The sequence below is a fragment of the Filicampus tigris genome, chromosome 13 (assembly GCF_054856515.1).
Source record: "Filicampus tigris isolate MCC_2025a chromosome 13, RoL_Ftig_1.0, whole genome shotgun sequence".
Classification (NCBI taxonomy): domain Eukaryota; kingdom Metazoa; phylum Chordata; class Actinopteri; order Syngnathiformes; family Syngnathidae; genus Filicampus; species Filicampus tigris.
In genome coordinates this window covers 6,700,869-6,727,856 of record NC_141229.1, presented here as the reverse complement: position 1 = coordinate 6,727,856, position 26,988 = coordinate 6,700,869, and the positions used below count along the sequence as shown (strand labels likewise).

The window sequence follows — 26,988 nt, the reverse complement described above, 5'->3', positions numbered from 1 at the left end:
TATTTATTAACCGAAAAAAAATATAAAAAATTGGAACAAATGAAACAAGGTGAAGTAACACCTCGGCGACGTCTCTTATGTGTTTTCACAATGGCGCCATGGTTTGCAACGCTGTTTGTGCGGATGGTTTTCTTTAAATACTGCCCATGTAGTAATATGACAGGTCAGCCACTGTCCCAGGCCCTCTGGCCCCTCGTACAACACGGCTGTTTATAGATTGTATTTCACCTTCTTCCTTTTAAACAATTAGCGAGCTTGCCAGAAGGAAACCTGCCCTCAGATCCTGACGCGCCGTCCAGCCGACTGCAGGGCGGCCGGCCAACACAGACAGGATGAACGTGGGTAAACACTGTCGCATCCAGGCACTTCACATGCACCCGCCACAGAGAAGTGACCCCACAGACACTTCTCATGACGCCATTCCATCGCTTGTACTGTTACTGTCAAAGGATCCCTGTGGTTTTATGCCCGCATAATTTAGACCAACGTAAAACGGCGTGCGCAGACGGCCGTTTTCCATGCGTCGCTCAAGATGGATGGATGAAGCTTGGACTTGTCTTAGAATATTAATCAGGGCAATTATTGAAAGTGTTTTGCGCTGACATCATCGCACTGGGTGCAATATGTCAGACGCAAGATTAACGTTAAATGGATACATTAGCACATTGATGTAGACCAATAGCAGCAAAGCAGCAAAAAAAAAAAAATATATATATATATATATAATTATGAAGGATATGGCATTTTTCAATTAGGATGCAACACATTCATTGTTGCTAGGCTAATGAAAGTTTAGTCGAAATCGACGACGGAAGCCCGTTTAAAATTAGAGGCGGACCGGCCTATAGACGAGTATTATTTTTTTCCCCTCTGCAAAAAAGGCGAATGACGGACGAAATACAAAATACAGGTCCTCAAAGTAGCATCTGACATTGTTTATGCTAGCCTTTTGTAACCTAACCACTTTATTTCCTAAATATACGTCTTCACCTTTTTTTTTTTCTTTTAAGTTTCCAAGGGTCCAGATTTGGTAACATGACCCTGGGTAACCTCGTGGTTACCAAACATTGTTCGCCATGCCTCAAAATTAACCTTTGACACCCGAGTAAGTTCTTGTAACCTTTTAGAATTATTCAGGCTATGATTCATGTTTTTCATTACTCATGTGGTAATCTAACCCCTCTAGTTATCAAATATGGTTTCCCATGGCTCCAAATTAGCATCAGTAAGTTCATGTAAACCGTTTCTCTTTTATTGGACTGAATGTTTTCCCACCCCGGATAGAAATCTATTGTGTTGGCCTGTTTGTGATTACACTCTGAGCTTTTTAGTTTCAACAGGAAACCAAAAGAGTGCGCACATAAATTGACGTTGTCGAGAGATTCACAGGCAAGCGGTCTAAAAATATGAGACAAGTGCGTGGATGTTGGCGCTCGCTTTGTCCTGAAGCAGGAAGCGGCAGATCCCAGGCTCTTAAATAATGCTCCGCGACCTGGGAAATACTTTTTTCAAGTAGACAAATCCTCTGTACCGATTGTTATGTGGAGACGGTGTTCCAGTAGATTCTGACACGCATTCGCGCCACAGTGTTGTGTGCGTCGCACCTAACAATCCTTTAAACAAACATGTTGCTAACCAAAACAGTCGCAACTAGCCCAACACGTGAACTGTATTCAAGGTGATCTAAGTGCTTACTGTCTTTAACCCTTTCATGCATAGCGGTCACTTCAGTGGACAGCTATTTAAAAGTCTTTTTCGCCTATATTATTGAATCTAAATTTTTAAAAATATTTTCAACCCTTTCATGCATTAATTATGATTTAATGTTATTTAAAATATAATTTTTTTAGATTAATTAATATAGGTGAAAGCAACTTTTAAATAGCTGTCCACTGTAGTGACCACTTTGCATGAAAGGGTTAATGACGATTACCATTGAAGTGACTCTAACGCGGTCGTCCCACAATGTTGCGCACATTATCCGTGATAGTTGTTTGAGCTCTGTTGCTAACCCAAACAGCAGTACCTACCAACGCATGTAAAGCCACAACTTTTTTTCTACCACGCACTGGACCGACATTCCTGCCCGTGGCGGGGCGGGGCGGAGGGTTGTCGGACCCGGTTTGCAGTTTGCCATTTGAAGATAGCTGCTTCATAGTGTAATTATGTATTTTAAAAAAAACAAAACAAAAAAAAAGAACTTTTTTTAGGGGGGGGGGATTATCCTGCTTTTCACATAAAAGTCTGCTCACCACGAATTTAAGATGTTATAAACACTCTGTGTGAAGCTGTCGGGACATCACAGGGGTCTCTTACGTCTCAGCACCTCAGTTCTTCTGGGCAGCGGCCCAATTGGCTGACAAGTCTGCTGCCCTGACCCTGAACCCTGAGTGCGAAAGGTGAGCCAAGGGTCTGCGTCTGAGGGTGGGTGGTGCGCCGGGATGAGGGTCAGGGGGGCGGGAAAAAGAAGACAGGGAGCGACAGCTATTAAACACAACAGAGGAAAAAGGGTCCGTCAGGATGTGTCTTTTATAGCCCGGCTGGCACTTGAAGGCATCGCAGGCCACTCTGTCAGATGAGAGGCCAGCAGATGAATCCTGTAAAGGTGGAAATGATGGGCTCACCGTTATTTTTTATTTATTTTTTTTTTACAAGGTGATCGGGAAGGTGACCAAAGGGTCAGGGACTCAGTGTTCCATTGGGCTCCATTTTTATTTTTCCAGTCCGACTGTAAGTCTGTTAACTCTATCGCATCTCACGCAGAAGCCCTGAACATGTGTTCGCAATTGATCGAACTTCAGGAGAGTAAGTGTTAATGTTAAGAAATGTGAGTGCAATTTTGGAATACTTTCGTCAGACAATTGTCAATTAAAAGAGTAAAGCAAAAAAAAAAAAAAAAAAACAAACTAATAAATAAATAAATAAATAGGAAAGCAGTATTGAATGTGTACATTATAAATGACAAAATTAAACCATGAATAAATAAATATTACAAATAAACCAAACAAAAAGTAATAAAACACATAATAAAAAATATTAATTATTTAATCAGTATGCTTAAAACTGGTCATCACAACGAAAACATCAAGTAAAAAAGTATTTTATTAATTAAAAACACAAAAAAATGCAAGGCTTCAAAACTTGAATTAAAAACTCGATAAAATATAATATATAAGAAATCAGAATTTTAAAAAGTGAATAATATGAATTAAGAATGTTATAAAACAAATACAGAACTCCTAAGCAGGACAATAAACATCAATAAACAAGCATTTAGATAATAAAAAAAATTGTAAATAAGCAAACATTATAAATAAAGAGATTGAAAGAGGGAAAACTAAATATACAATACAATACAATACAATTTTATTTATACAGCACATTTTGTAACAGCTATAACTGTAACAAAGCACTTTACATACAAACAACAAAATAGCCATAATACAACAAAATGGAATCAATAAATTAACATAAAACACTATGCACAATAGACACATCGGAAAAGAGACGAAAATTTCAGGTCGAATCAAAAGTCAGAGAATAGAAAAAAAAATAATAACTACATAACTGGGCAATGCTTTGATATGCCGTGATATGTCTTTTCACCACACCTCTCCAGCTCCAGGCACTTGAACCGGTTGCCCCCTCTCCGAACTATGGCGACACTTCCACTAAATCACCGTCTTTTAGAGGCTCTGCACCCTTCTTTTCCCCCCCATTTTTTATATACTTTAATCACCAGACTCCAGCAAGTATAGGCGAATTGGGCCCAGTGTGTGAAATCCTCATAAAAGCTGAAGCTGGGCCTGCTGATGGGCTTCTCATGGTGAGAATCTATCTTGTGATGCTGGTGGTGGTGATGTTGGAGAGTGTGGGTGCGGGGGTGGGTGAAAAGTAATCACTCAGGACCAACAGGTTGCAGGTCATAAACGTGAGGTCATCTGCTGTGTCGCTGCAGGACGAGGCCTTGGATTTTGTTGGTTATTTACAGTTAGTCGCCGTTTTAGAAATGAACCATCAGAGGTTGTTCCTTACTTGCAGATACACACACTATGCGCCACAGGTGGGGGGCGGGGGGGATGGGTGAGTCACATGATTTGACTCAAGTCAGACTTAAGCTACCACTTTTAGGACTTGGCTAAAACCTAAAATGGGAAAAAACGGTGTGTTGAATTTACTGAATTTAATTTTATCAAGTGGTTGCACGGAATAAAAGCATCTGGATCCGAATGCATTTTGATGTCATTTAACAAACTGTAATTTGAAGAGTTAAAAATAGGCTTGAAGTTGCTTCATGCCACTCCCGATTGAACTTTACTGTCAAACTAAACATATAACAAAGAGAAATGCAATGTGTATTTTTAAACAACCATAAAACTTGAAATTATTAAGTCTGCTAGCTTAATGCTAACACATACTGTTCACGCCATAGAAGCGCTAATGAATCTCATCAGTGTTGTAACCTTGCAAGCGAAGGATATTTGACCATTGACAAATTTGATATTTGACAAACGACAGAGCAACACATGTACACAGCTAATAACAATACTGGCATATATTCATATTCCTTATCGTCTGCAAAGAATGACTGCTATTACTGCGGTTTACTGAGAAGCTGTGACCCTCTCCATGTACTGTCTATCGGTATGCCTGTATGCATTATACTGCCCCTGGGTGGCCATATTGTTCTCACACCAGAAGGAGCAGCACAATGTTCACCGAATTGAAGCAAAAAATGTGTCCAAGTGTTTAATTCTTTACATTCTGTTCACTTATAATACAATACAATGTGACTTTATTTACTGTTTCACTACTGTATGTTTTTATGAAGTACGACATAATAGAGTGCTATTTTTCATATTGGGGAAACACATTTTCTCCCAACTTGTCTCCCTCAAGGCCAATCCTTATACTCCACTCTTGCTTCATCTCTAATAATCCTCCCCAAAAGCAACAGCCCTTTTCCAACAGCACAAATGGTATTTAGCGCACGTGTTGACATTGGACAGCGCGTCAGACCAAAACGTCCCGACTCCAAAACCACAAGACGAACTGCAGACTTTGGAGCTCACTGCGCTCTGGCGTCGATTTTGTCGGTCTGGCTGACCTGACGCAGGTGACGTCGTGCTGCAAGGGGGAAACGAACAAAACCGCGGATGAGAAGATGGAGAGATGAAAGGACATGTGGCGAAGAGGAGGAAAGGGATGGGTAATACGGCTGGATTAATGTGGAAAACGAAGGGGTTGCATCATTGCAGCGGTAGTGACTCGAGACATGGCGCTCTGTTTTTCTTTCTAATATTTGCAGTCAAGTGGGAGGCTATTTCAAACGTTTCCCCCATTGGAAATAATGGAAATACAAATAATCTTTTCATGGGTCAAACCATTTCCATCAAATGGTTATTAACTTTACAGGCAAAGCAATGTTTCAATTTACTAACTGTAGTACAAGTGTAAAATAAAGTTAATGTAAAAATAAATCTGAGCCATTGATTGGGCGAACTCAATTTTTTTCAATTTGCATTTTGTCATTTCGCAAGAGAGCGGTTTAAAGTTTTACGGCTACAAACAAATCAAAGGGATTTATATTGCGCTGATTTATATGGCAATGATTACTTTCTTTGGCTACTTGTTTTTACAGAAATTGTGTTTTTTGTTGACATTTTGGCAAATGAGATAGAATGACACGTTTATCCATATAGGGATAAGGTTAGTATTCTGTCAGTATCATCATGGTTGCCTGAAAGAAAATAAAGAAATTAAGGTTAGAAAAAAATAAAGTGTAATAGTAGTCTTAATCCAAACATCCATTAAATGTTTCAATAAATCGCATTCGCACGCACCTAAGATAAAACACTACTTACTTTCTGATTCACTTTTCTTTGAGCCCGGGAAAGTGCTGAGTGCAATAATGGACCGCCCCATATACTCTATGTCAAAATTGAAGCTAAACCTTGATTTAGATCTGTTTTCATCTGAAAGATATGCCTTTTCCCTATTCATCTTTGCACTTAACTTAAAATGATAAAATGGAGTTAGCCCACTCCAGTTCTCAGCGACTCATCTATAAAACAAACTGCCCAGAAGTGACAACACAATAACATCGAGCCACTCGGATGCTAGCTATCGTGCTGTTACTTTAAATGTAGAGCGGGAGACTATTAAATTTGTCATACAACTGAAAAAAATGGAAATACAAATACTCTGTTCCTCGGTCAAACGGTCTACATCAATGAACCGTTCTTATCTCTGCAGGCAAAGTGACATATTAACATTCCTAACTGTCATACGGTTGTCAGTAGAAGTTCAACACTAACAACCAACCTATTTGGTTCATTCAGTTCACCTTTGGAAATAATGGCAAAAAAATAATCATCTGTTCCTAGGTCAAATTTTAATTATAATTTATTTAAACACTCTTAAATCACTGTCTTCACAAAAGAAATCTAAATAGTCTCATAAGTAAGTGTAAGTGCGTTGAGTTACTTGGCTGCCGGACCTGGCTGCTAGCATCATCTTTGGTTAGCCTAGCTTTGAAGTACTTCTCTTACCAAGTGTTTGTTGAGGTTGTTGTATGCTTGGGGAATTTACAACATTGACATTCCACTGTATTTGATATATAATATAAGTACAATATAATACAAATAGTGCTACTTTGAAGTCATTTTTTGGTGTGTCGTTTTCGATCAATGCAAAGGTTTACATTAGCCTGAGGGGCAGTTCTGATTTAACCCTACCAACAAGCTGCTAGCGCCTGCCGCTAGCATCATCTTTGGTTAGCATGGTGCTGAAATACTTTTTGCATTCTTCCTGTTTGATGCCCCTTGTTGAGGCTTTTTTTGGTAATACAATTCATGTAAAAGCTAAAACAAAGTTGATCCTTTGGCACTCACTAAACTGAGCAAACAAAGGACTTTTTCGGTGCAACCTTTGTGAGATATTTTTGACAACGGTTTTGTACAATTGCGGCTCTAAAATTTTGACACATATTGGATTGTTAATGCAGTTGCTGAGATTTACTGCATCGTCTACATAATGCTTTTTTAAATGTTATTATTTTGGATGTATGCAAACGTTTTCATTGGTTCAGTTTCACAGGAATGACTGGGCCCTACGAATTCTACCTAGCAACAATAAATTGGTGCGATCCCATCTATCGTTGGCGTGCATTAGCATTTTGCTACAGTTGGGCACTTTCACAATGACTCACAAATAGTTTCTGTTGTCTGGGCAATTCATAACAGTCATACACAGTATTTTTTTTCAAAGCAATGTTTTTCATATAAAATCAGTTTTGCCTTTGGTCGCAATGATGTTTAGTCACCTAAATTATGGTTCAATACTAATAAACTGTATTTTGGGAAAGCCTCACAGACTTTGTGGTGGTGGCTTTGATTCCAGGTGACATCATTTAAATATGGAAATCCAAACATGGAGCCTTGTGATACACTCAACGCGTCAACATACCACAAATACACACATGCACACACACACACACACACACACACTCTCTCCAGAGATATGGGAGCTCGTTTTTGCCAAACCAACTTGGCAGCTGGCGGACTTTTGCGGTCCAAGAAAAGCAAGGCGCAGCCACGAGAGGGCTGAGGCTTTTGTGTTTGCCGAGTGTCACACTTGATCACCAGGGAAAGCCATAACAGGCCCGGGAGGATCTTTGAAGCTACGCGTGTTTGTGTGTGTGTGTGGGGGAATTGGCTAACTCTGATGTCAGCTCCAATATTCTGATTGCAAGCTACAGTAATACTGGATTGGGATCATATTTGGCGGCTGTTGTTGGGAGAGCACACTAATTACGGCGCACCCGTTTACCAACACTAGCTATTGTTATAACTCACGAATTGATGGAATGAGAGCACATCTTGAAAAAAATAATCATTGCTCAGTGATTACGTAATTATTTATTTGAAAAATAATAATAATAATAATTGGGTTAAGCAAATGTACATAATTGGGTGGGGTGCGCCAGATGTGTTGGGATGATGATGGTTGTGTGTGGTTTAAAGAGTTTTGGAAATGTTGCATTGCATCATGTCGATGATCCTCATTAAGGGGTTGGGGGAGTGAGCAACACGTGGTTGGGTGTTTAATATTTTACATAATAATTCAATTTTCATATATTGCAGTGATAAGTCAAATGAAAAATTGTACCCAAATAAACATTTATAAACAAACAGCTTGTAAAGATTAAATGAAAATGTTAAATACAACTGAACTTTACACCGGCAGCAATTTTTTCGTGTACGTACTCTCTAAAAACATCCATCCATTATCGATACCGCACTTGAGTCAAAAATAAACCAATTTTTGTCAAAAACGGACCCACCTTTCTTTCATTTTACACACACATTATGTTGTTTTGTACAAAACGACCCAATGTTTTGGCTTGTTTTATTTTTTTTTAAATGACCCCACTTTGGGGTTGTTTTGTGCAAAACAACCCAGAATATTGAGTAAAATTGACCCAAGGAGTGGATCGGTCCATTTTTGACCCAAATTGGGTTATTTTGGACCCAACTGTTTTCAGAGTGTACCACTGGTAGTGTGCTTATCACACTTTCATAAACACTAGTGTACAAGAGTGCACATACAATAAGTGGCGTGCTGGTGCACATGCACATTAGAAATACTAAAATAGCATCAGCTTCAAGTGTTACTGCATATTTGCGGACCAAACACTCTAAAAAGAGTTGGGTCAAATAACCAACCAACCAATACAAGGGTGAATTTGACAAAGCTTTTTGGGTTATTCAATTAAACCAACCCCCCCACACCCATCGCCCAAAAAAGGGTTAAATTAATAGCCTACAAAGCAACCCAGAAACCTTTTGTTTCGTACAAAACTTTACGAACAATTGGGTTGTTTTGTACAAACCATCTCAAACTATTGGGTTGTTTTGTTTTGTACATGTTTTGTTATGTGGGTTATTCATTTAAGACAAAAAGGCTATTCAAAAAGTTGGGTCGAATTGACCCACGTACTTTGGTCCCTTTTTGGCCCATAATTGGGTTATTTTTGACCCAACTGTTTTTAGATTGAACATTTAGCAGGACAGGGTATCGTGAGCCATCTCAGATTTTCTTGTATTAATTAATCTGGAGGCAAATCAAAGCACGCAGGACATAGTAGATAGACTTGTGCAATTGTTTTACATTTGTGGTTTTGCAGAGTGGAGTGGTGCGTGTCTTAAAAGGCTGTGTTTCAGAAGCGAACGTCTCTGTGAACCATTAGCGTAAGATCTTGTATCAGCGTTTGGCTCAGGTGATGGCGGTGCGTGCAGTTTGCGTTGGCAGCGTCATAATTATCGGGACGAGGGCCTACTTTCACGGACCACATCCTTTTTGGCTGCAGCTTCACAGCACCGAGGCTGTAATTTGGGGTCTCCGGGATGTTGGAAGGGAAGTCAGAAGACTTCACATCAAGGACAAACTTTGAGGAAATTACATTTGTACTAAGGGATTTTTGGCTGGCCTGGACGTTGGAAAGTTGTCTTTAACGGATAAGGAAATTATCGCTTTAGATATGAAACTTGAAGAGTTAGGTGGACATTTTGGTTTCTCTGCTTTCTCACATCCAGTTCAATGAGAAAATGAACACGGTCCTCGTAAATCCATGTAAATATACAGTAACTGGTCTTTCCCAGACTTTTTAAGACACCCACCCCCTTCAGTGTTTTCACAGTTTTTGCACACCTCCACACACACTTAAAACAAAAGGAAAAAAAACAATCATTTTCAGCTGTTATGAAATGCGCTGTATAGATACTATTGTATTGTATTGTATTATATCTTTAACTCTGCTATTTTTTTTGGGGGGGGTCTATAATAAAGCCAATCGCAGTAATAATTTCAATAACTTACTAAAATAAATAAATATGGTATATAAATAATGTATATAAATACTGCGACGTATAGTCCGGAAAATACGGTCATTTATAAGAAATAACCCAGAATTGTGACCCAACACAAACAATCCAAAAATTGGGTTGATGAAATAACCCAACTGTTTTTAGAGTGCATTATTATTATTATTATTATTATTATTATTATTATTATTATTATTATTATTATTATTATTATTATTATTATTATTAATAATAATAATAATAGTAGTAGTAGTAGTAGTAGTACAATAGGAGAAGTGGTATTTTTGTTCATGGAGCACATATTCATAAACCACCATATGTATTGTTATTATTATATAAAAAAAGGGTTGCGCATGTTTCATGCTGGATGGACTTTTTCCCAAGTGCCAATTAGCCCTAAAATTGTGTAGCGTGTAATTTGATTTGGCTGGCGTATTAATGTTTTGTTTGCTTTGTTCATTCATTTTCCATTATGCAAAATGGAACAATATTTGAAATACTTTATCCCTAGGTTAAATAGAAGCCAAATATGTCCGTCTTATCTTAATATAATCATAAATATAAGAAGGAGTGATTCAGCATTTCGTTGCTTCTCAAATCCCTGATTTTGACGGTGAAATAATCGTTAGCAAAAACTGGGGGCGCTTTTAAGTCGAAACATTAATCATCTGCGTTTATGTGAAAGCGGTTTACAAGCCAAATGGAAAACTGGCTTAAGAGCCAAGTCTTCATGGGGGCACTGAGACAAAAACACTGTTGAAGACCATTTGGATCCAAAGGCCTTTTGACTTGATTTCACGTTGTCTCACATTTCCAATCAAGGAGCGATTAGCCTCCGACATTAATGGGCCTACTAATCCGTTTAAGCCTCTCGTGATAACAGTTAATTGTGTGTAAAAATGTGTACAGATCCCTCCGTTTGGGTTGTTTACTAACTGATTTGGATGCGGTTAGGCCCTAAAGAGGTATCATTATGTTGATGGTTCTGTAGCAAAATGAGCCCCTGATGGAGGCAACGTCAATGAGGGGAGTTAACAACGCCTGAGCAAATGGAATACGGGTTGAAGATAACATTTGGTTGTCATTAAACATCATTAAGATACATTCATATATATATATATATATATATATATATATATATATATATATATATTTTTTTTTTTTTTTTTTTTGCTATTTGTTTGCATTTTGAATCAATTTTCCCCTCTGGAAATCATGGAAATAGAAATGAAGTGAAACGGTGCCATTATAAAACCTTTAGCAACTGTAAAGGCACTTTTTAAGTAACATTTTATCACACTTACCTGTTATAAAAGTGGAAGAATATCTGACTTTACTTCGTAGGAAATGACAATTCCACGACTATAGGATAAAGTGGAATGTTGCAGGGATATAGTTGGAGTTTTGCAAAAAAAAAAAATATATATATTATAATTTAATCACTGAGCTATCGTAACTTACTACGAAAACAATCGCAACACTAAAAGAAAAAAGTTGCAAAAGTATCCTTATTCACTCTCTAAAATTATCATTTATAATAACTTTTTTTTTATTAACATTATGATTTTATTCTTTTTTTTAAGTCTTATAAAAATAAAATGTGAATATTTTGAGTTGGTTAAAACATCCTAATTCAGGAATCCGAGCTGTTATATAACACCAGAAAAACTAAAAATATGAGAAAACGTTGAAAAATTACTATGATTTTTTTTTTGTTGATATTCACTTTTTTTAACCAAAATACTGCAATACTTAGCTATGTAAACACAGCTGTAATGTTAGAGGGAAAAGTCATATAATATTTATCCACAAAAACTCATATTTACAAGAATAAAATGAATGTCATGAGCAAGTGCGTGCAATAATATTGACATTTAAAAAAAATCTAAGTATACAGGAAGTAAAATAACAAAATCATGATATTATAAGAGGGTAAAAAGAGTAATGCAATGTTACCAGAAAAATGAATGAAATGAAAGTGGAAAGTGAATGAAAAAGTCTTACAATTACTCTAAAAACTGTTCAGAAATATCATATCACTCAATATATAAAAATAACTGAAGCAACATTTGGACATTCACTATTAAAATTTCAAACATGGCATTATTTTTGCACAAATAGAAAAATAAGTTAACCACTGTTTAAAAAAACAAGATAAGCGATGAAGTGCACGTGTTATTTCAGAGTAAGACTTGCAAAAAAGCCAAAGAAAAAGCCAAATACAAGCGCATATTTGAGTCCTGTGATGCTCGTTCTTTTCCATTTATAAAAATAGCAAACAACGCATTATGGTTGCGTGCTGCATATGCACTTGTGTTGCCATTCGTTGTGTTTCAAGACAACCTACCTGTGTGTTAATGTGTGCGTGAGTGTACGTGCGTGTGCTCGTGTGTGTGAACTGGGGCCACCGGAGAGTGCAACCTTGGCGGGCCTGTTTGTTGTGACACTCAATTTATTGTGCGGTGATTTGAGGCGCGGCTTCTTATTACAAAACTTTTTGTGTCCTTGCGCGACAGAAATTAGCTGTGGTGTGTGTGTGTAAATCACCTGTCATATGCACAGGCTCTTTTAAGAAAAAAAGGGCCAAGGGTGTCATTTGACGCCTCGCCGCCGCTCTTTCATATTTATGCGTCTCATATTCACAACCATTGGGCTATCCATCAACACTTTTTTTATCCCCCGTTGCACCAACAATGCGTACATAAACTCTTTTTTTTTTTTTTTTGGAAACGACAGCAAAAAATGCTGGCGCAAGTGAAATTGGAGCCTCTTTATTTGTCTGCGTAATAAACGGTATAAATTAAAAACAATAAGCGGGGACATTTTACATTTGCGCTCATCCTGGGGGGGCTTTCATTGAAATTGCCACACAGGACATGGGGCTGAAGGGGGGAACGGGGGGTTGCTGTTTTATGAAATACAAGTGACAAAGTGGCAACAATATTGCGGCTCAAATAATGAAAACTGAAGGACGACCAAAACCCAAGAGAGTATATCACCAAAATAAGGTCGTTATTCAAGCACGTGTCAAAGGAGCAATGATTATTCAAGTCAAGTCAGGTAGGGCTTCATACAAACACACACACACACATGTGTACAGTCCATATATATATATATATATATATATATATATATATATATATATATATATATATATATATATATATATATATATATATATATATATGTATAACCGTATACTGTATAACCTTGTGCAGTATTAAACATATTAAACATTGTGCTCCGATGATCAGCATTCCAGTAGACTCTGATGTACAAAGTAATCGCTCCACAGTGTTATGTATGTCTGTGTTCAAGTAGAGTATGTTGTAAACGAGAACCTTGCGTTCTAGTAGACTGTGATATGACCGCTCCACAATGTTGTATGTGCCGTTGTGAATACGGAGTCTTACAGGTGTGCAGTCTTAAAGATGATTTTACATTTTGTGGCGATGCCGTCTTTTTACAATGTGTAGAATTTCAGTGAATTCTGATGATTCCGGAATGTTGTGTGCGTCCTTGTTTATGTGGAGTATTACCGTATACAGTAAACGGGTTACCCATGCAGTGTGATAGAAGGGGGCGACAAAATCTTTTCCTTACATATTGGTTGCTCCATAATTTTGTGTGTGATTTTGTCAATGTGGAATCTTTGAACATATTGTAAATGAGTTGCCTGCACAGTGTTAAAGATAATGGGCATGCCAACTTTTTTGATGTTCAGCTTTTGATAGACTAATGTGATTGCTCCACAATGTTGTGTGTCTGTCTGACTGTTGAGTCGTATCCATGTTGTCAGTGAGTTTCCATTAAAGACAGTTTTGCCTGATGTGGAGGCGGCGTGTTTCCGACATTCAGCATTCCGGTAAACTCAGATGCTCACTCCACAGCGTTGTGTGCCTCTGTGTTTATTTGGAGTCGGACTGCATGTTGTAAATGAGTTCCTTGAGCAGGGTTATAGAACCATCTAGTAAATATATTGCAAGGCCTAAATGAGATATTTTTACATATCTATTTCTCATATTGCGTGATAGTCCTTTATTGTGTTTTTATTTAGTTGTCCAAGGGCTAAAAAGAACTATTACCTGTCGAGCATTGTGTCTACAAAAATGCATGTTACATTTGGGAGTTTGTATCCTTATTGTAGCCTACTAGACAATATAAACACTCTGCATAATGAAAGGGCTTGCACAAGAGACCCAAGTAAATTGAGAAAATACATTGTTGTGCTAAACTGTACTTTTGGGGAATCCGCATTGACTGGTTATTATTAAAAGTGATCCCGCTTCTCAGTCTTTGCAATCAAATTCTGCTCATGCGCATCATGTAGATTTTGCCCCATATTCACAACTTTAAAAAATAAAAAGTACGAGAGAAAGCAGTTAAAAGCGCGAGGGTGAGGAGGTGCCTTTCTCGATTTTGTATACTCAAACAGAATGCGTTGCCTTTGGCCCGCTTAGGGGCAGAAGGTGAGCGGCGCACACGAAAGCAGCAGCAATTATTCGTCTCTGGCACAACAACAGAGAGCAAAAAGAGCATCAAAGGCTTTTCCTCTGAGCGAAAACGCGCTCCCTTAGAGGAAAAATGCACAACCAATGTGTGTAAATACCAGCGCATGGACTTTTGGGGTCTCCCCAGAGAGAAATGAGGCAGAGGATGTGTGTCAGTGTGAGTGGATGAGGTACGGTTTGTAGCCACGTTGACTAGATACGGTATATGTGTGCATTGGCGCTTTAAATAATGCTATGCAGTTTTCCCCATAGTCAGTTGAATCCTTCAAAAATCATCAGGCACACCGTTGTCTGCTTCAAGCTAAAAAAAAAAAATCTAAAAGATTTCCCAAAAATTACAGTCTATCAAAATGCTGAGTCGAATAAAAATGGCCACTTCGACCTGAATACAATGCACCAAGAATTTTGAAAATCAAATGGGTTCTGGAGAAATGTTGATTTTTTTGTTTTTTTTGTTTTTGTCTCCGGGATGAGACACTTTTGTGTGATATCGCCACTAGAGAATGTAGTCAAAAAATGACTCAAATTACAGTAAAACAGTCAAACTTCATCATTTCTCAACATATCTCTTGAACCCTCTCATACTCTCATACGGGCCATAATTCCAACGGGTTCCAAGAGTTGATGCATCAAAATCACGGTGATGTTTCAAACGGCTTCGCTTGTCCCTGAAATCTCCATTTAAATAGCACAAATGGGAGGGGGAGGGGGAGGGGGAGAGGGAGAGGGAGAGGGAGAGGGAGAGGGAGAGAGGGAGAGAGGGAGAGAGGGAGAGAGGGAGACACACACACAGAGACACGGCAGAATGTTTTACTCACGAATTTTCATCAGGCATATTTGAGGCACCGCGGTGAAGTCTGTTGGGTCCTTCCAACACGGAAGTGTTGTCACGTGTAGTTGTAAACAAGCTCGAGCACCGGCCGGCTTGACGGCTCACATTCGTCAACATTGCAGTGCATACCTTTGGCATTGAAACCCAAAGTACATCTGAAGATGAAAGTAGTCGCTTTAATAAGGTAAACGGCATCTCATTGCTCTTTTTAATGTTGCCAAAAGTCATTTGAAACAAGATATATTACATTTCAGCTGAACCAATGTCACGGTAGGAAGTAACGACGCGTCACCGTACTTAAGTAGACCTGATAAGTGCAAAGTATTGGTAATTCTTAAGCACAGAGTGTGAGTACTTTTGGCACCTCTGCATTACCACCATTAATAGAACACATTACTTGCTGTACTGGGTGTGTAACAGAAACACAACATGTTGCAAACTACCACGTGATCTATCATAATTATTACACATACATACTGTACATTGTATGTTTATCTGTTGTTTCATAATTCCAGTGGGGGAAAAGACAGCTGCTACAACATGATGCAGTGTGTGGCTGCTGGGCATCAAATTGTAGCTCTGGCCAACCTACGCCCTGCACACGAAGGTGAGAATGATGCATTGTTTTAGTTGTTGTGGTTTACAATGGTGTAAAAGTGCACTTTCTAATATGTTGTTGCCTTTTTGGATACGTAAGAGGGGAAAAGATACTAAGGACAGCGCTCAGTCTCTATTAGATGTTCAGGTGCACTTAGTGATAAGTCTAATAAGCATATAGCAATACATAACAATTGGTTTAAAAACAAATGCGCGCAAAATATTGCTTGAAATGATATATATCATAAAAATAAAAAAACTTTTTGCTTTTTTTGAGTTGTCCTTATGCGTCTAGTCCTCGTTAAAAAATAAAACAAAAACAAACAAAAAACTTTGCAAGCGTAAAATTAAATGGTATCAAGGGCAATCATCCTTTGTAAAATCACAAAAATTTAATTGGAATAAAATAATGTTAAGAACATAAGGGGGCCATCGTGGCCAAAATGGTTTAAAATGTTATTTTAATAAAGCTGGGATATTACTCATGACACTATTTTATTGGGCTGTAATGTCATAACACTTGCCTTTTTTTTCTATACAACTAGTAGTAAAACACTATTTAAAAAATGGCAGTTTAATTTATATTCCTCATGTCATCACACCTTGTCTATGTGCAAGTGATGTCTTGATCCATTTTTATTTTCACCAACTTCACAGATGAACTGGACAGTTACATGTACCAAACCGTGGGCCACCAGGCCATAGAGCTGTATGCTGAGGCCATGGACTTGCCTCTTTACCGACGAACCATTCATGGCTCCAGCTTGGACACCGGGAGAGACTATCGGGAGACGGAGGGGGACGAAGTGGAGGATCTTTATCAGCTGCTAAGTCTTGTCAAAGTATGTGTTTCTCCGCACTTTTTTAGTACAAGTTAATTTGAAAACACACAGTGTACTGTGTTTCCCCAAAAATAGACACTGGGATGATTATTTACTCAGCTGCACATGAGGTTAGGCGCAGAGGGGGGGAAGCCTTTATATGAAGAAAAACACATTTTTGGAATAAAATGATGAAATTGTTAAAAATTATATTGCAGTATATGTCAAGTGTAACGGCAAGAGCCAAGGCAGACTGGGCGGTGTTAATAAAATGTATGCACAATATTGTGGGGTAACACTCACATTGCCATCTCCACATAATGTAAAATCAACTTAAATTCTGAGTACAGAACTTTACAGAGGCTGTTTACATGCTTGAGTAGGTGCTGCTGTTTTTGTTCGCAGCAGATTCTGAATGGGCTCAGCAAATTCTTTAATGTGTGGAAAAAGCATTCATTAACAGAGCTAATTACAGTTACTACCGGTAATTGTATTTTTTTTCTACTTATAGAAAAACAGGTGTATATTTGAAGGAGGAAATTACTTGTTTTAAGTGGCCGCTTATGAGGAAATGCTGTATTGATGTATTTTTTTGGAAGGGGAATTAAGTTTAAAGTTATGTATACAAATTATTTAATGTGCTGTAGGAGAATTCCGTTCTGACATAATTACACATCTTAAAATATTATATTGGAAGGTGGCATGATCTGCAATTTTTTTTCACAATTTGGTTCCTGGCCTGTTTTGATGTGGTTGTCCTGTGCAATGAAAATGACAGCATTTCAATTGGATTTCAATCTGGCCTTTGACTTTGCCACTCCAAAACCTGCATTTATGTATTATTATTTTTATTTTGTTATTATTTTTAATGCCAATCAGATATTTACTCGCAAGTGTGTTTTGAATCCTTGTTCTGATGCAGAACTCAAATAGGCTTCAGTTTGAGGTCACAAAGGATTTTCTGTACAATAATTCTTGGTTCCATTAATCAAAGTAAGTCGTCCAGGCTCTGAAGTAGTAAGCAGCCCCAGAGAGAGTGAGAGAGAGAGAGAGGAAGAGAGAGAAAAAGAGAGAGAGAGAGAGAGGGAGGTACTTTGTCATTCCTGCTCATTCATATGTTGAAGTTGTGTTGTATTCTTTTTATAGAGACACTAAATTTGCCATCTTCTTGACATTGAACAGAAAGTTTCACAGCACACCAAACTCGAGTAACTCATCCAGTTCCAAAGCCTGTTGGCTGACATATGCTCCGCCGACCGCTCTTCACGTTTGTCGAGCTCTCCGAGCACCACTAAACCTCTCCCGTCGGCTAAGGTTCATGACACATGTCACACCGCTGCGATGTTTTACAAGTCCTCCTCTTTGGATTCTTACTCACTTAGTAGCCCATTAGTGCCGTCTCAGAGGGGCCTTACTTGTCTGATTCCATCTGGGCCGCTCAACGGCCACGGTACTTTTTGCACATGTTGTAAAGTGCTGCTAAACTGCACGGCAGATGACAAAGTCATGTTGGTGCTCTTAATCTGTCGTACTTGGTAAGTCACTCTCAAAGTGCTGTATTGGATGATTAAAGTTTTATTTCAAAAGTTGGAACTAGGTTCTTTTCACATCAGAGATCTTATCTCCGAACAAAAATAAATTGCTGTAGATCTTTTGGTAATATGGCTGCATTTGGATGTTTCTTTTTTCACTTTGGAGTTTACGATAATCGTTTGTATGAAAAAAATATTTTTACAAGATGGCTGTCGGTTGCGTGCTATTTCAATACAAGAACTTTTTCACCAATCAGATGGATGAAGAAAGAATTTTCCAGAAAGTGTTCTGTGATAATAATGGCAAGTCAACTGGAAACGGGAAGACATTGAAGTTAAAACTGATTCATCTTGAACAAAATACAAAATATATGTACGGACTGGCTAACCTGTGCTAACAATAACCAGCTATTCACGTGTCACCCACCAGGCCCTTTCTTTAAAAGCGACACACATCCAAATTCACAGAAACTGCTGTGTAGATTGGGAGGATGCCGATGCCAAGTTGACAAAAACAATACCTGCACCTCACATGCATATGTTGTATTGGTATTGTGGTTTAATAATGCAAAATACATTTGTAACCGATTCATCGATGAGATAAGAATAATCGATTCTAAAAACCTTCAGTAGCTGCTACCCTAGTCCACACTTGGCTCTTTTTATCCCCGACATTAAACATTTTGAGTTGTCGATGTGAATGAGAGAATGTTTCTGTGCAGTGTTAAGTTCACGCCCTCTGTCTGACTTTCTTGGTCATCTTCTGTTTAAGTCGGTGGATTTACATGTTTCACCTGTGTGTTTTTGTTTCACATGTGCGTCACCCCCAGACATTCTCATTCTTTCGGGATTTCGAGCTTTTGTGACATGTATACAAAATCCTTTGGCCCTCCAAGTCTTAGAACAATGCCTTTAGCTATGTATGTGTATTGTGTCAAGTGTTACGACTGTGTCAGAGAGCGACAAGTGTCATGAAGTGTCAAGAAGTTGGTGTGTGATGTTTGCTCCAACCTCAATGATGAATTTACTCATTCACTGCCATTGACGAATGTACTTGTCTTTTCACAGTCCAGCCATTCAATCCCAGGAATTTATTAATTTTTTTTTTTTTCATTTTTTGTCAAACATTAGTGTAAAAGAGGGTCTGATAATGTGCTTGACTTCCTGCCGCTGCTCTTGTTCCATGTCGCCAGTCGGCCATCTCGTTCCCGCAGGTCTGACTCTATTAAGACTAGAGCCGATCGGACTAGCCGAAGCTAGCGACGCGAGGCTAATCACAAAGTTCATTCACGACAATCCCTTTTTTGGCAGCCCTTATAGACGCGAGACTGCATTTGTTCCCTTAACTGTTTTTAATCTAGGGAACATACCTGTAGACTTGTACTACCATTTACATTTCTAGACTCCTATCATATCCTTTATTGCCTTTGTACCCTTGACTCTTCACTCTGAACTCTTGGGAACATACCTGCAACTTTTTGGCCCTGGGAAAGTGTAGTTATTTCTCCCGTGGGTGTACATTAGTGTAGATTATACCTTGAGGGACCCAGATGAACTCCTACTGTACCCCTTTTTTCTGACAGAGCCGTGCACATGTTTCTGTTATGCGATATAATCCCATCTTCCCCCTGTGGTCAGGCCTCTATAATTGCGAAAGGCTGCTAATTTCCCCATTTCCAAGGCTTCTCAGCGCTGACCCTCGCAGTCACACAGGCCATAGATCACGGCACTTGCAGTCCCGCGGGGGCCCCTCGCGGGCTCGCAGACCTCCAGCGATCCCCTCGTTTAGCCCTCGCGCCGTCATCGGCAGACCTGCAACCATAAACAACAGGCTTCCTCCCTCTCTCGCTTGCTCTCGCTGAGTGAAGTCAGCCAAAAAAACAAGTTTGTGATCTTGGATGTCAGGTTTTCTGAGGTTTTCAGTCACGCGGTGTGAATTGGATGGTTTACAGAATCGTGCCATTTAGGCCAAGTAAGTCTTTTTGTTATGCGCAACACATATGCAGTAAAGTTGAGAAGTTAAAGAAAAGAAAAAAAACTCACTCCTTTTAATGACAAGCTGTTGACTGGATCAGAAGTTTTATCTGCGGGGGGAAAAAAAAGAGTTCTGTTCATAAAGTGTGATGTTTTGAAAGATTCAAGATTTAATTAGAAGTTACAAGATTATATTTGGCAAATGACACCACAGCAAAAGATGAAAGATTTCTTCTCCTGGAGTTGATGAGTTACATTCTTCCCGCCTTCCTCCTGCTTTTTGCCAGCGTGAGCCAACAGTGCCATCTATGGACCAAATTGGGAAGTGGCTCCTTTCCCCTGGCATGTTTGGAGCCATTCAAAAGAATCAAAGGAAGAGATCATATTCTTCAGAACCTTTTGTTGACAGAGAGGAGAGGAAGAAGAATCCCAATCATAATAGCGAGGGGCGAGTCTGATGACCCATCCATCTGCTGGCAGCGGCGCTAATGACAGCAGGACAATGCGGCCCTATCTTCGGCCTCTTTGCTCTCACCGCTGGCCGAGCAAGGCAGCGTGCCTTTGAACTGTGTAACCCGATCGACGTGCAACGGGACAGCCGGCCATCCCATCCCGCGAGGTGCTCGTCTCGTTTTGGGGAAGGAAAAGGAGGCAGAACAAAAAGAGCCCTCTCTTTCTCTTTTTGGGCGATATTGAGGAATTTTGGTTTATTACATGACATCTGTGTGTCCTAAGGAGGGATAGGCATTTGGGAGTATATTATTTAGATGAGGAAAATGAACCATCGATTAATGGGTTAATTGTTGTTGGGGTTTTTTTTTAATACACTTACAGTTCACTTAGTTGCCTCCTCCAAATTATTGTGAGATTGATTTTAGATTGCGAAAAAAAATGAGTGTTAGTGAGACTGAATCGTTTAAAAAAAAAAAAGTTAAATCATGATGAACTTCTTGTTTGATGAAAAAAAGTCATAATCGCATGAGACTAAGTTGTAATTTTGTCAATTGAATGTCTTAATTCCTACACAAACATGAATGTGAAGGTCTGAGATCTAAAGACCTGCCATATATTATTCAAGTACTATTTGTCAATATTTATGATCATATATTAACTCTCACTTTATTTTTGAAGGATATTTTTTTAGAGGGGGATGACCATTCTCATTGATTACCTTTTTTTTTTTTTTTTTTTTAAGAAAAATTGTACTCCTGGAAAGATCACCACATTTTTCTTAACATTAGGACTTTTTTTCAAGTAGCATTTGGACTTAGCATTTTTTACTCTCTTCAATAATATGATGATTTTACACTTCTTTTTCATTATTTGAAGAACCCTCAAAAACTATAAGCTTTGTAACAAAAGAATAAGATGGTACAGAGTGGCAGAGGTAAGGATAGGTGGCAATGAAAGGGGATATCAACTAAAATGAAGTTTTGAACTCCCTATCACGTGGACTAATATCGCCCGGAGTATTTTAACCGGTGGATGTGAGCCTGCGAGCAACGCTGCACGTTATTTTGCCTCAATTGCTTCAAGATGCAGTTAATCAATTTCTCATAATTTGACCCATCCTGAGTCTGACAACCTTTACAGCGCCTAGCTTGGATATTCTTATTGTGTAATTTTAAAGGAGTAAAATAGTTCTCTCCACATACCATGTGTGATTCCATACTCCTTGTGTGTGTGATCCGCTCTGATGTGTGATACAGATCAGCAGTGTCAGTCACCCCTGGCTGTAACGCTCAGTACAGACCGCCGACCCCCCCCCCCCCCCCACCACCACCACCACCACCCCCCGAAGGCCTGCAAAACCCCTCATATTAGTCATATCACATCCCTCAAATCCTTTATCCTTCTCGCTGTGCTCTGTGACCTGACACAGGGGCTTTTTGTGCCCCATGACCCTCGCTTGTGCACTTGTATGTGGTGTGTGTATGTGTGTGTTCAAGGTCAGGTAAAAGCTGAGCTCTCTTGTGTGATGACAGATCCATCTTGCCTGCGTGCTCGCTCGCCTGCACTTGTTTTCGTTATGTAGCTGATAAGCCTTTCATAATTGGTGCCGTATAGTGTATATACAGTTGCTGTAAATTACAAGCTTTTACAGTACATTTAATGAGCTTTTTTTCCCCCCAGGAGTCTTTGTGATATTGTTAAACATGAATGCAGTTGTTGTATTTTAAAATGGAATACAAAACAGATTCCTGTTAGAAGGAAGGCTGGCATTCCATTTTGGTGAGTATCTGGATAAAGGTGAAGGTACATGAACATATTGCCACTGTTTCATATTGTTATAATCCATTTTTAGCCCTCCGGCTGAAGCCAGAATTTGGCCATCTTTTCCCGAGTCACTGATCTTTATAAACAGCTCGAAGATGTAATCAGAGGATGAAGTTGTCCTGCAAATATTCCGCTTCTGGAATGTTTCTGGTTTTCCTTTCATTGTTTTGGCCTCAAAGTGTTTTTCATACAAATATTTGCCTGGAATCATGACGTCATTGCTGCGTTAGCGCGGACAAGTGACACATTCCGACTTTCTAATTCGAAGTTTGTCTCCACCTGAATGGAACATAAACGGAGGACACCCTGACTGGTTTTACTCTGCTTTTAAAAGTTGGTATTCTTCAACAATTTCTCCATATCGCTATTTTGAAAAATCAGTACCAATGCAGAAGGAGGGAACAAAGATAATAGGTTGTATCAGAGCTGTAAAATTAGTAGCCTTTTTGACAACATTTCTCCCACCTCATTGTGTTGAAAGCGCTGTTGGTGTTCACAAAGTATTTCATACTTGCTGGACCTGATGTCATCACGCATCTAATTACAGAGTGCCACGGACACACTGCAGTTGCCGAAGTAATCCTGCCTTTGCTTGGTTGTGCGTGAACAGCAAACATGGCTATTTTGCGGGATTTCTTTATAAAAGGAGCTAATTACGTATATGCAACCGTCCCTAACCTGAAGCCTAACTCCACAATACAGGAAGTAGTCTGGTCCAAACAAATAGTCACACCAACACTTTTATTAACGTAAATACCCTTAGGGCCATTGCATCTAAAACCTTTTACATTGCATTTGCTCTGTTGTTCAAGTTTCAGAGGCTTACCTGCTGAGAGATAATACTGCACAGTGGCAAAAATACAACGCTCACGTTACAATTTAAGTCGCAGACGAGGCGTCGGTGACTCTATTGCTTGGTAACCTTTGAGCTGACGAATGCAGACAAAGACATTTAAGCTCATCATTAGAGTGATGAGGAACTATAGATGATCTCTACGCACGCGTTCCCATCCGCCAGCTTTAATTAGAGGCGGCGTGACATCTCTGTCACACTGAACGCTGGCGTTGGGGAGGATGGAAATGTTACTTTCAAGTTGAATTTGCCGCGCTGAAATGCATTTTGCGAAACATTGGTAAGGCTGTCCAGTTTACACTTGCTCCATTTGCATACGCTTTCGTGTGCAGTACTAGCGCTCTAATTTAGATCCCGACCTTCAGTAGAGCAACATGTGAAAGTAAGAAAGCTTACATGGATGTACATTTGCTCTAAAGCCGAACCAGGGGCAACATCCGGCCCGCCCACTGTCTTTAATCGGCCCTCGTTGTGACCATCCAGTCAAAGAAAAACGTAAGCTACGCAGTGCTTTTTTTTAATGTTCACGTGTGGGCGTTATTACAAGCGAGGTAGCGAATAAGACGACTTGTCTGAAGTGTTACCAACTTAGCAACATTTTTCCCTAAAAAGACACTAGCAAAAATGGCAGAAGTGGTCGTAATGTTGGCCCCAAAAATTTGGCCTGTATGCAATCGATGTATTATGTTATCATTGTATCATTTTATACATCACTGTCAAACATTTCATACTTCCACTTATCTGTATAGGCCTCCGTCCGTCCACTCTGCACATGCTCTGTCTTGATGTAAATATGCGGCGAGGTCATTGTTTATGGATTGTTTATGAGAGCTTGTTTTACACTACTTGTAACTTGTTTTTTTATCAAGTAGTTGCGTCAATAAAAGCATAAAACAATCATAACTACTGTGCTAAATCGACAACCGAACCACACCTTGATAAATGACGTGATGTTTACATCGATCTGCGCATATCACACGGCTGTAACGCTGTTCTGAATAACGTAGTGGCACATGTAACTGGCAGATCAGAATAGATCACGTCACATGTAAACACTTGACGGGAGATCTCCAATCAGAATGTTTTTAATCGGAATGACAAAAAAGTCTCCCAGTTACTGTAACAGAAAGTCGTAATTCACAATTGAAGTGCCCCACTATATACCCACCGTTCGCTGTAATTGCTGAATTTTCAAACTGTCACTTGTGGACCCGGAATGCTAATGGAAAAAACAATTTTCATAACAAAGCAATGCATTTCTCTTAACTGTGACATACATTCACCCATCTGTCATATTAACAGTCTGAAGCGCCCAATTGTTCCTCATTTCCCCAGAACCGGCTTGAACTCAGTCGGATTCAAAAGTGAGTCAGCCTATCATGCCTTCTTTTGGATCTTTTGACCTCAGGTCTGTTCTAGATCTAGGGTAAGGTGGTAAGTTTTGGTAAATCAAATGATTCAAAAGATCACGATTGTTATCAAGCGTCTTCGGAACTTGTTGATGAGCTGATCATTTGAATCAGGTGTGGTGCGGCAGGGACTGATGGAAAACAGGGAGGAAAGCGACCCTTGAGGACTGGAGCTGGACATGTCTGGCTTAGACCTAATGATTTTCACAGTCTCAGACTAAAATCTCAAAAGCCAGAAGGAAGCTTTAGAGTTTTACTGAAGTTACATACTCGTGTCATCTCGAGCGTTTAATGTAAGGTGTAATCTCAGCTGTTTTACATCAGCCTTTTCCTAGTCTTGGCCTTACGACTCGTCTTTCAGTCTTTGCGGTAACATGACAGAACCAAAAACCAATAGATCAGCTCAAAGAAAACTGGAAACAGGACACTTTGCAAACAATCACGAGTGGCATGGACAAAGGGGAAACACCAGTGAATACGCGATTGAACATTTTGGGAAAAAATTTGCCTTGTTGGAAAAAAATGCATAAAGAGTCTAGTTGTAGTCTTATAAACAGTGAACCTGCAAAATTCATAATCTTTATAAAATCTTAGTGTGAGACTGGGCTGTGACTAAAAACTCGATAACTTGTCTTTAAATGTGAGCCGGTGTGAGATGATAGTTTTCCAAGGGTCTTTTCCAAATCTTCTCAACGTCTTCTAATATCCAGGTCAGGTAGCCGAAGTTGTATTATTTAAGGATCTGAGTTGGGAAAAGCCACTGTTCATCCACATAGTGCATCCACATAGAGACATCAAAAAGCTCAAAGATGGGGAAATCCAGTCGAGCAGATTTCAGACTCTCTAGAAATGTACAACGGGTCAGGAGCAGCCAGTGGTTCTTCATTTTCTTCTGGACAATGCACTTCATGCAGTGATGCCCAACCAAACTCGGAACTGTTTTGTGGTTCTAAAGTCAGCTACAAATGTCCTTAGTGGTCCTTGACTTTGTTTTTCTTGCATTATCATCACACTTTTTTCTGGATCAAGATGCTGCAAGGGCTGGAGGCGAGCTGTAGAAAGGAGGCTGTCGGGCAGGCGGAGGAATCTCTTAGTTGTATCGATTAGGGAGCTGAGGTGTTGGAAGACAAGTCGGAGTGGTGTGAACTGCTGCAGGAGGGCGGGGGCGGGTGTCAAAATCAAACATACAGCCCTTCTCTGATTACCGGCGCGGTGCCGCATTAGACGTTCATCGGGGGGCCGGCTCAACAGGAAAATGGATTTTTCTTAAAAGCGGCTTAATACATAAATCATGACCTCAGGGGTAACAGGCGAGGGTTTAGGAGAGACGATCAATAACCGAGCTAATGTGAGCTTGTTTGCGGTTCAGGGGTACCGCCGAATGCTGTTCTCGGAATGAGCTTACGCGCAGCCAAAACTTGTTTCGTGTCGATGTTTTGGTCCCTGTACCTTTTATCCGTACAACAGCTAACGTTAGCTTTATCCTTGTGTTTGCGCGACAATGCAGTTGAGACTCGCGTGCTTGTTTTGCGTAGCACCAGCGCCTTGATAATGGCGCACGTTATAGCGTATTGTTTGTCGGCCCCTCTGTGGAAGTGGCAGCAACTATTAGAAGCAGGCCCATTTTCCCCCAAATTGATAATAGCGAGTCCCCTCAAATAACAGATAAAGAGCCTGGCCTTTGAGCCTTTGTAATTTGTTTGTATTTTTCCGCTTAATGTACTTTTACTCAACCGTGTTTAGCGACGATGGGAGCCGATAGCCTTATCTTGCCTCACAGAGGGCATGAGCCACTAACCACTGCTGCACTAGCACTTTGTTCCATAGACTCAGCTCTGCGTGTTCATAGCGCTCTTGAGCAGATTTTGACGGTATTGTAAGAGGGCATTTGTATTCAACTTATTGATTAACAAGTTCGATGACACACCATTTTGTAAACAATTTTTTTTCACAAAATCGAAAGTTAAATATGTGCATTTCCTGTATAAAATTGAAATCCCCTCGGCTACTGCCTGTTGTCTTTATTGGCTATCAACAGGCTTTGTTTTGACTTATTTTGTGTGGGAAAGGATAATAATGAGTCATTTTGCACATGATGGTATCACGATACGTCAACAATTGATTCAATATTATTATGTTTCTGCCATCAACTGTTGTCCTGTTTCTTAGGACTGCCCCTTTACTCCAGTGGTTTATTTCTTCTTCAGGACATTCCAGGTCATTGTACTGGCTATGATATCAATGTGTGTTCATTGGCTCTGATTGATTTTTACAGTTGCTTGTTGTTCAGCCAGGGAC

General features: G+C 39.5%; 1 protein-coding gene across 1 annotated transcript in view; it reads left to right on the top strand.

Annotated features, from left to right (window-relative positions):
- The first annotated feature begins 15,260 nt into the window (after positions 1–15,260).
- The window catches only part of dph6 (diphthamine biosynthesis 6), a 66,874-nt gene continuing 55,146 nt past the window's right edge, over positions 15,261–26,988 (top strand). The window contains exons 1-3 of the mRNA XM_086050542.1: positions 15,261–15,411; positions 15,743–15,834; positions 16,482–16,666. Of these exons, the coding sequence (XP_085906668.1) occupies positions 15,389–15,411; positions 15,743–15,834; positions 16,482–16,666 (300 nt within the window). The 5' untranslated portion in view covers positions 15,261–15,388. The remainder of the gene's footprint in view (positions 15,412–15,742; positions 15,835–16,481; positions 16,667–26,988) is intronic.